The sequence below is a fragment of the Delphinapterus leucas genome, chromosome 6 (genome assembly GCF_059928025.1).
Source record: "Delphinapterus leucas isolate spDelLeu-1000000601 "Yukka" chromosome 6, BTC_Dleu_Yukka2, whole genome shotgun sequence".
Lineage (NCBI taxonomy): Eukaryota > Metazoa > Chordata > Mammalia > Artiodactyla > Monodontidae > Delphinapterus > Delphinapterus leucas.
In genome coordinates, this window is record NC_143134.1 from 80,342,067 (window position 1) to 80,357,529 (window position 15,463).

Below are 15,463 nucleotides of genomic sequence, written 5' to 3' on the forward strand. Positions count from 1 at the left end.
CCCTGGTTTTGATTCTGTTATAATTTTGGATAGGGACTTTTTTTTTTTTTTAACATCTTTATTGGAGTATAACTGCTTTACAATGGTGTGTTAGTTTCTGCTTTAAAACAAAGTGAATCAGCTATGCATATACATATATCCTCATATCTCCTCCTTCTTGGGTCTCCCTCCCATCCTTCCTATCCCACCCCTCTAGGTGGTCACAAAGCACCAAGCTGATCTCCCTGTGCTATGTGGCTGCTTTCCACTAGCAATCTATTTTACATTTGCTAGTGTATATAAGTCCATGCCACTCTCTCACTTCATCCCAGCTTACCCTTTCCCCTCCCCTTATCCTCAAGTCCATTCTCTACATCTGCGTCTGTCTTTATTCCTGTCCTGCCCCTAGGTTCTTAAGAACCATTTTTTTTTAGATTCCATATATATGTGTTAACATACGGTATTTGTTTTTCTCTTTCTGACTTACTTCACTCTGTCTGACAGACTCTAGGTAACCATCCACCTCACTGCAAATAACTCAATTTAGTTTCTTTTTATGGCTGAGTAATATTCCATTGTATATATGTGTCACATCTTCTTTATCCATTCATCTGTTGATGGACACTTTGGTTGCTTCCATGTCCTGGCTATTATAAATAGTGCTGCAATGAACATTGGGGTCCATGTGTCTTTGGGAATTATGGTTTTCTCTGGGTATATGCCCAGTAGTGGGATTGCTGGATCATATGGTAATTCTATTTTTAGTTTTTTAAGGAACCTCCATACTGTTCTTCATAGTGGCTGTATCAATTTACATTCCCACCAACAGTGCAAGACGGTTCCCTTCTCTCCACACCCACTCCAGCATTTATTGTTTGTGGTGGATAGGGACTTTTTCAGAGTCTCTCATATGTGCTGCAGAAGAAAATTTTAATTCTTTTTCTGAACTGAGAGGGGCTCAGTTTCAAGGTTATTGCTTATTCTTTGCCATCTAATTACTTTTTCTAGTTGTGTTTGATAATATTTTTCACACATCCAGAGTTTGCATTATTATACAAGAGTTCTAGGATTAACTAGAAATAGTAAAATGCTCTCGCTACAGATTTGACCCCCGTGTGTCCATCCGGTAAGCATGAAGTGAGTACTTTACTTAAGCTCTGTTCTATATCTCTAGAGATTCTCTTATTCTTCCTTTAGATACAGTGTATATCTTTGTCCCTATATCAGGTTTTAAAGGGGTTCTGCTTTAAATAAAGGAAACATTTTTTTCATCATGTTATCTTGCTAGCGTGTGTCTTTATAGAGGGCTAAAACCATTTTTGTTGCTGTTTTTGCAAATTTTTATTTCCCATGTACTAATTCCCAAGGAATTAGTCATTCATGAAGTCTGAAGTTTAAGCTTGTCCATTTATTATTTGCTCAAATTAAAAAAAAAATCTCTTGAAATAAAATAATTTCCAAGGCCATTTTTTAATATATTCTGAGAATATTTTATTATTGCAAGGAGTACCAGATATCTAAATCTGAAAAATTTCCATTTGGTCTCTAAACACTGGTTACACACATTCATACAGTAAATGTAAGGATAAGTATTTTTGGTGAAAAATTTTTCGTTGTGTGTGTGTGTGTGTGTGTGTGTGTGTGTGTGTGTTTCCTTGGGCCTGATGTGCAAAATATTTCTTAATGTGGGTATCAGAAAAATTTGAGAAATCTCTAGCCCATCTGTGCTCTGGTCCCCAGCCTAATCTCTCACCATTTCTCCTGCCAGGCTTCAGGCACATTGATCTACGTGACATTCCTAGGCCACCCTTTCTGGCCTCCAGCCCCTCTGTCTGTATACTGCTGTTTCCCAGGTCTGCCCTACCCTGTCGCCTGCCTCTCTTTGCCACTCCTGACATTTTTCCAAAAACAAAGTGTGTGCCCTCTCCCATACAGCCAGCACTGACCTAAGAGTTTACCCACTGTCTGTGTTGCTTACATGATCCCTGTATTCTCATTTTTGTGAGCATACTTGGCATTACAGTTGCTTGTCTTTCCACCAATTCTTTTTTTTAGTAGTGAGATCAGAGAGCCAAAGAGGACAAAGGAGGGGAATTCCCTGGTGGTCCAGTGGTTAGGACTCCATGCTCTGCTTGCTGAGGGCCCAGGTTCGATCCCTGGTTGGGGAACTAAAATTCCACAAGCCGTGAGGTATGGCCAAAAAAAAGAAAAGGACTCATGTTAATAAATACTCTGCCGATAAATAAAGTACACATAATTTTTAGGTTGTCCTTCAATAGGGCATTAAAAGAGACCATGTTTTCCTGGTTATGTATGGGATTTGTATTCTTTGTAGACAATTAAGAAAATAGAGAAGAAAATAAACATGACTCATAGTTCTACCACCCAGAGATTACATTGTGTTGTTTCCTCCCAGTTTTTCTTCTGTGAATATCTTTATATTACATAGCTGATTGTATGTATAAATTACCACCAGTGATATTATATTTACATAACATAAGCATATCCCCCCAAAGCTAATTTTTTTAAAGATCATGATAAATCCTTTTTTTTTTTTTTGCGGTACATGGGCCCCTCACTGCTGTGGCCACTCCCGTTGTGGAGCACAGACTCCGGACGCACAGGCTCAGCGGCCATGGCTCAGGGGCCCAGCTGCTCCGCGGCATGTGGGATCTTCCCGGACCGGGGCACGAACCCGCGTCCCCTGCATCGGCAGGCGGACTCTCAACCAATGCGCCACCAGGGAAGCCCCCATAAATCCTTTTATTATTATTATTGTGGTAACCTGTATAACAACATATGTATACATTTAACATGTTCATGCATTTCTGTAATTCTGTATTCATTGCTGTTATGGACTGAATGTTTATGTTCCCCCAAAATTCATGTATTGAAGTCCTAACCCCCAGTGTGATGGGGATGGGGCCTTGGGGAAGTAATTAAGGTTATATTGGGTCATGAAGGTGGGGCCCACATGATGGGATTAGTGTTTTTGTAAGATGAGGAAGAGAGATCTCTTTATCTGTGCCTGTACAAAGGAAAGGCCATGTGAGCACACAGTGAGAAGGCAGCCATCTGCCAGCCAGGAAGAGTGCTCTCACCAGTACCCAAATTGACCAGCACCTTGATCCTGGACTTCCTAGCCTCTAGAACTGTGAGAAGTAAATGTTTGCTGCGTAAGCACCCAGTCTATAGTATTTTGTTGAGGAAGGTTGAGCTGACTGAGGACAATGACTATAGGTTTCAAAAATGACAACTTAAAACTCTCATTGAATTTTTTTTTTTTTTTGCTGTACGCGAGCCTCTCACTGTTGTGGCCTCTCCCGTCGCGGAGCACAGGCTCCGGACGCGCAGGCTCAGCGGCCATGGCTCACGGGCCCAGCCGCTCCGCGGCATGTGGGATCCTCCCGGACTCAGGCATGAACCCGTGTGCCCTGCATCGGCAGGCAGACTCTCAACCACTGCGCCACCAGGGAAGCCCCCCATTGAATTTTTTAATAGCCACTAAGGGATATAATATTAGATGTTATGCTTTGTTTGCTTAACAAAAGCATTTCAGTTTCTCTGTGGGGGTCTTGTGAATGATAAATTATCTAATATACAGGATACATAGGGTATATATATAAAATATAGGATATATATATCTAATATACAGGATATATGTAATATATAGGGTTTTGATAAGGCCATCTTGCCAGTGAAGATAAAAACTCAAGGAATAAGGAATAAGGTAAAAACTTATAGTAATTAATAAAAGCTAACACTTATGGGCACATACAATACCTCAGGAACTGCACTCAGTACTTTACATATATAAATTTGTTTAAACCCATTTAATACCAGTGTGCCAGCATTAAAAGCTCAGATCTTTTGGAGCCACATCCAGAGTGTTTAGAGCATGAGCCCTGGAGCCAGACAGCATGGGTTTAAACCTCATCTCTGCCGCTTCCTAGCTGTGTAGACCTGGACTAGTTACCCCTTCTAACCTCAGTTTCCTCAGCTGTAACATAGTCTTAATAAAGTATTTATGTCCCAGGATTGTTTTGAGGATTAAAAGAGTTGCTGCAAGTCAGCACTTTGCATGGTGTCTGGTCCGTGGTAAGTGTCCCATAAATGTGAGCTTAAATGGGTCATTCCCTTTTAGATTAGAGGTTCCAGTGTTAGGGAATTTTCTATTTCAATCTTGGATGTATGCACTCATTTCCCATAGGACGAGGCCGAGCCCCAGACTGCTTGCGGGGCCAGTGAGAGGCAGGCCCAACAGCTCCTCAGCCTGTGACATATGCTTCTTTGGTCTGACTTGTCCTTCACAGGAAAAGGGGGACCATGGGATAGAGGGCAGCAGACTTTTTCTGTAAAGGTACAGATAGTAAATATTTTAGGCTTTGTGGGCCACAGATGGTCTCTGTTATAACCACTCAACCCTGCCATTGGAATGGGGAAGCAGCCGTAGAGGATACACAAATATTGGCTCCGTTCCAGAAAACCTTTATTTATGGACACAGCAGTTTGAATTTCAGATAATTTTCATATGTCATGAAATATTTTTTCAATCCTCCCTCCCCCGCTCCCTCCCAACCATTTAAAAATGTAAAGCCATTCTTTTTTTTTTTAATCTTTATTGGAGTATAATTGCTTCAAAATACTGTGTTAGTTTCTGTTGTACAACAAAGTGAATCAGCCATATGCATACACATGTCCCCATTCTTAATTCTTAGCTCACAGGTTGTACAGAAACAGGCGTTGCTGTCATGAGTCAGCCCTCAGACTCATCTTGCCCTTTTGCAGAAGGTGCTGTGGCCTTTTTTCTTTAAATTCCAAGGACTGAAATAAATAGTTTTCTTCCATTCTTCCCCCCCCGGTCTCCTTGTCAAACTGACTCTGGAAGCACGGTGTCTAGAGATGAAGGGTTTTACAGGCCATTGCTCTTTTGTCTAATTTTTAACCAGTCAAGACATGGTTGGCAGTGAGCTTGTCTTTTGAAATTTTGAACCCTGCTCTTACGGACTTCTGTGTTATACCGCAGAGAAGAAATAAAAATAACCAGCAGATATGGCCCCTCAAGATGTGAAAGTAACCAGCTTTGCCGAAAGGCACTGCAAAGTATAAAGCAAAGGAAAAAATGGATAAGAAAGGCACACTGTTAATAAACAGAACCCTCTTGTCAGAAAACACACTGCCTACTGTTTTTAATAAGTCTGCCATTCCTGCAGCTGCAATCAAGACACGTTTCAAATTCTTTAGTGTTTTTTTTTCCCCCTTTGGATTGCATAGGGTGGAAGCAGGGAAGAGGTGGTAGTGGAGTAAGGAGAGATGAAAACATTATGTTCATAGTCTTTTTTGTTAGTTATAGCCTTTAAAGGTATATGCAAATAGAGTTCGTTGGATTTGATTTAATTCAACCAAGAATATAAGTATGAGGGAAGAAACTTATTCTTTACATTGGAAACTCTTGGACATTGCTCTACTCACATGATGATTTTCTTTGCAAGAAAAAACATTTATTTTTCAAGAGCACTGGGCTTTTGTGGACTGACAAATAGAGATCGTCACCCTGAAGTCTGTTCTGAACTGACCACCTCATTTATGGGCGTTGGAATCCACAAAGCCCAGGGGAGCCCCGTGTTGGCCTAACAGCACAGCTGTTTCCTTTCACCCCAGCAATAGAAATGATGACCTTGACTCTTGGATACTATCACATAGACTCCTTCTTTTTTGTTTTTGAGCAGAAAACATCCTGTTTCATCATGCTTGTTTAATAGAATAATTTAAATGTGCCTCGTAGAAATAACATTAATACTTTTACTTACCCTGAGGCACATTTTTTTATACTCACAGGATATAAATTAAGATTAATACTCCCTGCATTTGCTTAGATAAATGTGAGAAATATATGTACATAGTAAATTCTTATTTTTCTATAATTTTTCCTTGTTCAAATAATTATCTTCCTCATCTTTCTTTTTGATTGGTTATAATTATCTAAAATTCATTATAATATCCTCTTTTGGGGGTGATGGGAGAATATTATATTTTATATGCTAGCTGAATTTTGAGATTCATAAAGTAGAAGAATATTACCCATTCTTTAGAGTCCTGTAGCAAATTTCTAACTTGATCAGATAGTCTAGAGCAGTGGCTTTCAAACTTTTTTTGACCTTGACCTCCAATAAGAAATATATGTGTTTTACTTCATGACCTGGTACATTCAAAAACACACACACACACACACACACACACGAGCATAGGGGTACACAGAAGTTTACCTTCCCCTCATACTTCTTCCAAAGTCTGCCATTCAGCTTTGGATGACTGACCAAATGATGGAATGCCTACTTCAGTGTCAGTTTTGGCACACCAAGACTTGTACTTGATGAAGGATTGTAGATTGCATAGGTATCCCTTATGCCATGCCAGTGATGCAAACAAGGCATGCCATTTGGATTTACTGTTCTCTTAATATTCACTTTGAAAGATAGGTACATACTCTAAATGTAACTTAATTCAAATGGCCTCTTTGTACTTTATATATGAAAATTCTCTCAGTCAACTGAAAGTATAAATGTACATTTTTTATTGGAGAATAAAATATTGTGATAATCAATGATGATTGTGAGGCTATGAATTTTATATGTCCAAATGTTATTATATAAATAGTAAAAATCATAGGTGTGGATTGACAGTGTTGAGAGAATACAGTCCCTAATAATTTGGGGGAAACAATTGTCTCCTTTGCGGGATTGCTTTCAATGAAATTGCATCACCAGCGTTGAGCAAATCTTCAAGCGCAGGAGATGAAGAGGAGGTAAGTCTTGACTTCAGTCGGTTTCTGTTAGGGAGGAAGGACAGCTTACTAACTTGGTGGCAAAATCATCATCAGAAACAGCTACACTGGCAGAAGTAGCACCATAATGTCTTGCTTTTACACAGACCTCATTTTAGAGAGAACATTTATCTAGTTTTGCAGAAGTTTTATCAGGGTGCAGTTGACAGTGCTGAGGAATTATGTTTCCTGCCCTTTTATATCAAACTTTAAATATGGGTCTACCAGGATTTTTAATAATAAAATTGTAATCATAATTAATGTTTGAATAAAATTTCAGATTTATTCTTCTTTCCCGGTAGTTCATTCTGTAAAGGCAACATTTAGCTTTGGCAAATGTTGATTTTAATATTTGGCCATTTGGCATTATGCCAAAGTGTGTATTTGGTAAATTTCTAAAATAAACATTCATTTCTGCATCCATCTGTCCAGTCCTCCTAGTGAAACAAAAGTTTCACAAAGCCATAATTATTTCTATTATTTACAGTGTACTCTGGTCTTTTCTGTTTTATTTAATATTTTTAAAAGCCACTAAATTAGTTTTACCATCTACTAATATGTCATGATCTAGAGTTTAAAAATGTTGAGCCTCACTCTACTCTGGGGATAGTGACATTGTCTGGGAGGGGTCATTTTTGTATGCAAAATAAGGATGGTTTTCTTCCTCAGAAATGCATTTAAGATCTCAAAGACATGTTAAGACATAAAAAATGAATTAATGCTACTGCCAAGTAATTTTCTATAGTGGTTGTACCAGTTTACACACCTACTGGCAATGTCTGAGAATTCCAGTTGTTCCATATCCTTCTTAACACTTAGCGTTGTCAGTGTTTTGGGGTTTAACTATCATAGTGGGTGTGTAGTAGTTACACAGCCATTTTAAATGAAGTCCATCTAAAATGTCTCATGCCTCCCAACAGTTTTCAGCAGAATGTAAATGAAATAGTCGATCTGTTACAGATGACTAAGTTCTGATGTTTTGAATAGTCATTCTTCTTGCCATTTATGGTATGTCTGTCCATTGTGGTGAGCAGTCTGCTTTTAATGCTGTCCTAGTGGCTCAGTCTAGAAGCTTTTCCTCCACTCTTCCACCAACAGAGAATAAAGTAGATCAGAAATTGTATGTTTGAGTTTGTAAGCCCCAAGTCCTTCTATGTGCTGCTTCAGGGCCTTAGTGCTGCAACAATACATATTCTTTTTTCAGACCTCAGAAACAGCAAATTCTCGTACTCGTTGCCTGTTCGAGACCCCATCCCAGATCCCCTTCCCTCTATCAGCCTCAACTGCTATGGACAAGGATTAGTTTATTGAAGTCGGGGGTGAGGGGAGGTTGGGAGGTGGTAGTAGGGGAAGCGGTCAGCCTGACTCCAGAGGAAAATAGTGTTTGGCTGATGACTCAGCCTTTCACTACAGGGTCTAGGTGGGGTTGCAAACAAAAGAGAAGGGTGTGCCTGGCAAGGTGGGGAGCCAGCTGCTGTTGGTGTCATAGGAATTTGCTTATCTTGCTTATGTTAGGAGGCCAGCCCTGCTGAAGTCCTTAACACCATTCACATGCTAGTTCATGTTTATGAGAGTCACATAAAGCATCAGGCAAAAGATTGGGCCTGTTTCCAGTCTTAATTCAGGGTGAATTCCAGGGTGACTTCAGGTAATTCATGCCATCTTCTCAGTTCCACTTTCTCCCTTCGTTGTATGTAAACAGACTTCTGCGAGAAAATGGTCAAGATGAAGGGTATCTGGAGAAGGCATCTAATTTAGCCTCTCTGCACATACAAGAACACAACTATTTTACGTTGTGAATCTGCCTTCATTAAATATGTTTGGAATTGATCAGCGCCTGCTCTTGATGACTTATTAAGATTGTTTTTTTGTTTGTTTGTGTTTTGGATGTCTGCAAGGACAATACTATAGAAACACAGAGTACCCTGATTTTTTTCCCTTTAGTACTCTGTGTAAACCTGTGCTATAGAATCTTGCACACAGTTGAATTAAATATGATATAAAAATGATCAGTGAATTAAGTATTATTAATTGCTATTCTCTTGAGAGGCTATATCCAGGGTTGAAAGTCATCTGTTTTGCTTCTTTATGCTATTCTTTCATAACCTCTGCCTGCTTCTTTGTATTCTTTCATTTCTACTTGACTCAGCTTTGAGAATGGAATAAATTAAGGCCTAGAACTTTTATAATGTATGAGTTAAAAGGGACCCACAAGGGGCTAATGTCTCAACATTAACTGAGAAAAAGGATCGTGTATGTGAAAGTGTTTTCTACAGCATTACATAGAGAGAGCGTTCCCTCGTATAATGGCCTAGAGGGTTGCCTGATGTCCTCTGTTTAGTATAAATCAAGATGCAAATAAATCTCCAACTTCCTCTTAAGTTGTGAACATTTTAAGTAAGACAATCGCAAAAGATACAGTTACAGAAATCAGCGGCTTAGTCACACTCCAAGTTTTCTTTTTCCAGGTTTTAAAATTTATACTGAATTTTCTCTAAGCTCGTTAAGTTGACATTGGATCTTGTTTCCAAAATCATACATAGCCTGTCTCATCCCTGCCCTTCCCTCAAAGGAGCAAGAACATTCTGTCATTATTGAGTTTGGTCACGAGTGGATGCTTCCTTGTGTAACTTCTCTTTGGAAAGTTTGAAGTAATCAAGATAGTTAATCTCTCCTCTCAGAGAGACAGGTCGGCAGAAAATATTTCTCCTGGCAGCTCCTCCTTCCATTTAATGTTTCCTTTCTTAGGCCTAAGGGTGTGGGGTAAAAAACAAACTCCAAACAAAAAAGAGTTTTCACTTTTGCTTCTAGAAGTGGCACTAGAATTCAGATCGCAAAAATAATGTTTTCTTGCAGCCACACTAAGTAACAGGGGATTTGAACGGCTCTTCTATATTAGGGCATTTAGAAGAAAGAATGATTCCCACCCCACTATACCCGCAGTGAAAGTATCTTTATTGTTTTCATTGATAATAAAAGTGATACACGCTCAGTGTAATAAATTTAAACAATGCGTGTAGAGTAGAATGTGAAGATTCCCATAATTGGTGTTTTCACTCAAGATGTTTGTGTGCTGTTAACATAAATAGATGGTACTTGGCATACTGTTCTATAACGTGTTTTTTTTTTTTTCCACTGAATATTTTGCAGGCTTTTTGCTACATCAGTGTCTGTGGGTCTGTCTGCAGCATTCTTTTTAAATGACTTTATCATAAGGTTGAATCAGAGTTGATTTACATAGTCCCTTCTTAATGGACATCATGTCATTTCTCATTTTCTGATGTTCTAAATTTGTGTCATTCAGTATGCTAGCCACCAGCCACTTGTGGCAATTTAACCTTGTTCAAATTAAATAATGTGTAAAAATCAGTTCCTCAGTAGCCATATTTCAAGTGCTCAGTAGCTATATGTGAGTAGCACAGATGTAGAGCTTTTCCATCATTGCATAAAGTTGTATTGGACAGTGCTGTTCTAAACTACTGGTTTTCAGACTTTTTTTTGAGTACATGTTTCCATTCCTTAATTCATCCTTTCTTCATTCATTCAATAAATAATTATTAAGTGCTTCCTATGTGTCAGGCACTGTGCTAGGTACTTGGATATATCATTCATAAAACAAAACACCTACCCTCATAATGCTTAACATTCTATCAGCAAAAGGTTTTGACTGCTCCCAGTAAATGTATTTATAAGTTGTATTTGTATTCTATCATGCTGTTATATTTTATTTACTTATTTATTAAATATTTATTTATTTATTTATGGTTGCATCAGGTCTTAGTTGCGGCACGCAACTAAGATTTTTTTCGTTGCAGCACTCAGGCTCTTCGTTGCGGTGCGTGGGCTTCTCTCTAGTTGTGGCGCACGGGCCCCAGAGCTCATGGGCTCAGTAGTTGTGGCATGCGGGCATAGTTGCCCTGCGATATGTGGGATCTTAGTTCCCCGACCAGAGATAGAACCTGCATCCCCTGAATTAGAAGGTGGATTCTTAACCACTGGACAACCAGGGAAGTCCCAATCATGCTGTTATATTTTAAAACATGTTAAAATAGGAATGAAAATGAATAAGATAAAAATGTACATAATTTCTGAAGTAGTCTTCCTGTGTCCCACCTTGGGGACCACTGTTCTGAATAATGCCCTTGGACTAGGTGGTCATCTCTAAATGTTCTTCCAGTACTGAAACTGAACTGTTATCACATTTTAAGTAGGTAGTTCTTCTATTTTGATATGTGTAGGCTTTTTCCGACACTGTTTGAATTTGTTCTTATACTTATCTATTTATTTAGCAAGCATTTATTAAGTTCGTACTGTATGTCAGGTAGATGCCAGGAGATTGAACAAGTCAGGGTTCCTGCCCTCAAATGAGACAGGCCAGCAAATCAGTTATTCTGATACCAGGTGTTATGGAAATGCAGCAAAGGGACATAGAAAGAGAGAGATGGTTTGGCAGAATGGACAGCTCTCATGAACATGACTCATTTTTGGATAGTTATTGAACTCTGTTGTGGGACTTAATGGAATCACAGATTTCTCCAACAGGTACAATTTTTCTCCCTGATATTTTCTTTTCTCTTGGAAAATATAAAATCCTAAGCCATTAATTTAAGAATATTCAACTACTGTTGATTGTCCCATTAAGTATCTCTTTATGTTAAACTCTCACCTTTCTGTTTTTAAACTTAGATCTTAGGGTTGGAGAGGTTCTACCTAGGACAGAAGCTAAGTACAAATAATTAGGTAGCTCCTGTTGTTTGAGAGGGGGAAGGTATGTGTTTATTCATACTTTCATTTAACAAATATTTTAAAAATACCTCCTATGCAGAAAAAACACTTAATTCCAAAATAAATTTCTCATAGGGGCTTTTAGTTAAGGAGTTCTGAAGAATATAAAGGAAAATACTGTTTACAGCAAATTTAGAAATGAAAGAATTGATCATGTGTTTTTTCTTTCTTTCAGGGCAAGTTAAAGTGTTCAGAGCTCTTTATACGTTTGAACCCAGAACTGTAAGTATGCAGTTTTTCACTTTCAAATTGACATAAAAACCAAAAGGGATTTCATTTAGATACTTCCTCTGTCCTAAATGGCCATCAGCTGCTTCAGCCCTTCATTTGACTAAGGACAGAGTCCTCTGTGGTCCAGCCCCCTTTCTAGTCCTGCCATCCTCCACTCCTTCCCCTTCGTGGACCATTCCAGTCTGGATTTGGTGCACAGTACAGCTCATCTCTGAACTCTTTGTAGACTCATGGTTCTGCACCTCTCTAAGCTTTGATCACACACTTCCTCTTCCATAAAGACTTTCTGATCACCCCCTGGAGGAGTGGGATGTCTCTCCCGCCTCTGAATTTCTGCACGTGGCATTGCAGTCTTGCTCACCAGCACAGTGTCTAGGGTGCAGAACACAGGGGTTTAGAACTTAGAGTAGCTTTTAGGACCCGCTCTGCCTCTTTTAGCAGCTGTGTGACCTGGTAAATTCAGAAATTGCCTAACCTCTGTGCCTCAGTGTACTCATCTGTAAAGTGAAAATAATAATAATCTCATAGCGTTTCAGTGAGAATTAAGTGAGATTGTGTAAAGCTGCTGTTACTGTTAAGGAGTCATTGTTACTATTAGAAGGAGTAGTGGTTGCTATATTCATAGACTCTTAACACACACTTTTGATTGGTTGATGTATTGATTACTTTAATTCACCTCCAGTTCTTTTCCAGGATGGAGTCTCTCTACTGTTATTTATTTATTTTTGGCTGCATCAGGTCTTCATTGCTGCGTGAGGGCTTTCTCTAGTTGCGGCGAGCAGGGGCTACTCTTCGTGGCGGTGCGCGGGCTTTTCATCACGATGGCTTCTCTTGTTTGGGAGCACGGGCTCTAGGCACGCAGGCTTCAGTAGTTGTGGCACATGGGCTCAGTAGTTGTGGCTCGTGGGCTCTAGAGCACAGGCCCAGTAGTTGTGGCACACAGGCTTAGTTGCTCCGTGGCATGTGGGATCTTCCTGGACCAGGGATCAAACCCATGTCCCCTGCATTGGCAGGCAGATTCTTAACCACTGCACCACCAGGGAGGTCCCTCTACAGCTTTTTAAAAGTCTTGGTTATTATTGAATGCACAGGAGAAAATAGACATTTAATTCACTAGGTGTTTTGAATATTCCACATTTAAAATGCTATTTTTAATATCCATGGTCCCAAGGATCCTAGGCTGTAGAGCAGTGCCGCTAATTCATCCTGTGTGTGCTGGATGGTCAGTAATGGCTACCTCATGCCCTGCTGCTCCCACACTCTGCTCCTCTCCATCTTCCCTCAATACAGATGTTGAAGGGGAGGTGTCTGGCTGATCAGGTCCCGGGGGTCTTCCTGACTGCTTAAGTGCCCATGCTGTACCAGTTGTTCAGTATTTTGAATGTCATCCTAGAACTAGGTTCATCTTAACATTCTTTTCTGAATGAGAATTTCTTTTGGACAAGCTCGGTTTGGTCTTTCTCCCCTGGGCCCAGTGGCCATCTTCTCTAGTGGGATGGGTGTACCCCAGTATATCCTAAACTCACCTAAAAGTCATTGAGACAAAGAAGTTGGAAGGGCTGAGCTGGACTCTGTGAGACCATCGCTGACATGTACAGCACCCCAGAAATACCTGGGTCCAGTTTTTAGCTACTGTACTACTCTCAGGAGATAGGGACAGCAATACCCAACTCATCTCGGTGATCCACTGGGAAGCTTGTCACTCTTGGTTCTTCCTGTCAATGCATTTCTCTCCTCTGTCGTGCATGAAGGCAAGGTAGTCCTGACATCACCCAGCCCTGTTTGGTTCTTATTTCTTACCCAACCCCTAATCCAATAAAGTATCATATAGAGGCCTGGTAAGACTGGATAGACCAGTGTTGCACTGATGGAGAGAGAACAGCATTTCTCATACAGTTTTGAAATGACTGTACTTGGTGACAGTTTCCAAATCATGCATTTTACCAAACCACAAAAGAAAAGAATTATTTACAAATACCATATGATTTTAAAAATTGAGGTAAAATTCACATAACACAACATTAACAATTTTTTGTATTTAAAGTGAACAGTGAAGCATTTAGTACAATCACAATGTTGTACAGCTATTACCTCTGTCTAGTTCCAAAATATTTTCACTGTCCCCAAAAGCTGATTCCAAAAGCTGAAGTAGGAGCCCAGCCCTACCACTCACTAACTGTGTGATTCGTGGCAAGTTCTTCAACCTCTCTGGGCCTGGCTGTGAGATGGAGATTATACCCATGACCCAGCCCTGCCTTAATGGGCTATTGTAGGATCAAATGACGTTAAGTATGCTTTGCAAGTATAAGGCACTGCTGTTGATTTTGTTGTATTGCATTATGTTGGGGTGGGGAAGAGAGAAACAACAGATATTTTCCACAGCCATTGCCTTTTATCCTGATCATGACACCATGGCAGCCAGTAATGGCTATGCATGACCCTTCTGTACGAGAGAAAGCAGAGGTGGTGATGAAGGGCAGGGACTCCAGAATCTCAATGTCACAGTTCAAATTTAGGGTCTACCATGTACCTGCCGTATGGCCTTGGACAAGTTTCTCATCTATAATGTGATGATAAGAATAGCACCCACCTCACAGTGTTGCTGTGAGATTGTAAGTGTCCAGACCAGTGCCAGGTACATGATAATACTGTAAAGTGCTAAATGAAAACATCTGTGGAGAATTTGATTTTTTTTCTTTTTCTTTTTATTAATTATCAGGGCTCCAGGTTGACAAATGTGGAAAATTTCAAAAGGACGTCACGGTCTTTCCAAAATTTTTCATAAAATACATATTTGCATAAACCAACCAAAATTAATGCCTTGAGAATTATATGTTACCAAGAATATATGGAACAGGATATACATTACCAAGTGGGTACTCATCCCTATAACATCCCAGTGGCCAACAATTTACTTGTTCTGATACCTTGTGGTTCTTCAAGGAGAGAGGAAAAGAAGAATGTGGTTAAAAACCAAAGAACAGACTAGAAATAGACAAGTGCTTACTTGATTGTATCACTCTTTTCCCATCATAGTCCATGAATACGATGCCAGGAATTTAAAAGTCGATCCTCACTGAACATTTACATTGTGTCCTGCAAGTGGTTTCTTAATGGAAAGTGTGAATATCGGAGGTACAAATCTATCTGAGTTTTAAAATCATGAAATTACCTTGTCGTTTATATTGCCACCAGCAGTCTGAAGAATTTGGTAAACGACCTCCTCAGCTACATTAGGAAGAACCGCCCCTAGCTTCTTTGGAAGAAGATATTTTAGCGGGGGTAGCATTGTGTGTCTGGGAGCTATTGATTAAAAAGAAAATAAACGTTCCACTCTCTTTTCTCAGGATGAAAACTTAGCGAGACCTTTTTTTACCTAACTGAAATCGACTGCCTTTTGTTGCTCCCTTAGTTGAAAAACAAGTCTGATCTAACGGGTAGCTGAGGCAGGCACCGCTATTGAAGAGCAGCCATTAATTTAAAATCCGAAACAGCGCAAGAAGTTTTGAAATGACTGTACTTGGTGACAGTTTCCAAATCATGCATTTTACCAAACCACAAAAGAAAAGAATTATTTACAAATACCATATGATTTTAAAAATTGAGGTAAAATTCACATAACACAACATTAACAATTTTTTGTAT

The 15,463-nt window shown here is 39.5% G+C and overlaps 1 protein-coding gene and 1 non-coding gene across 3 annotated transcripts in view; both read left to right on the forward strand.

Moving 5' to 3' along the window:
- The window catches only part of OSTF1 (osteoclast stimulating factor 1), a 48,767-nt gene that overhangs the window by 9,827 nt on the left and 23,477 nt on the right, over positions 1-15,463 (forward strand). Inside the window, exon 2 of one of the 2 annotated variants that reach the window (XM_022573486.2) lies at positions 11,763-11,809. In XM_022573486.2, the coding sequence (XP_022429194.1) occupies positions 11,763-11,809 (47 nt within the window). Of the gene's footprint in view, positions 1-11,762; positions 11,810-14,539; positions 14,691-15,463 lie in introns of those variants that run through there. The other variant, XM_089913314.1, reaches the window with a different exon arrangement.
- TRNAA-UGC (transfer RNA alanine (anticodon UGC)) lies at positions 2,075-2,147 on the forward strand. The gene has a single exon. It is a non-coding gene; the product is annotated as a tRNA-Ala (tRNA).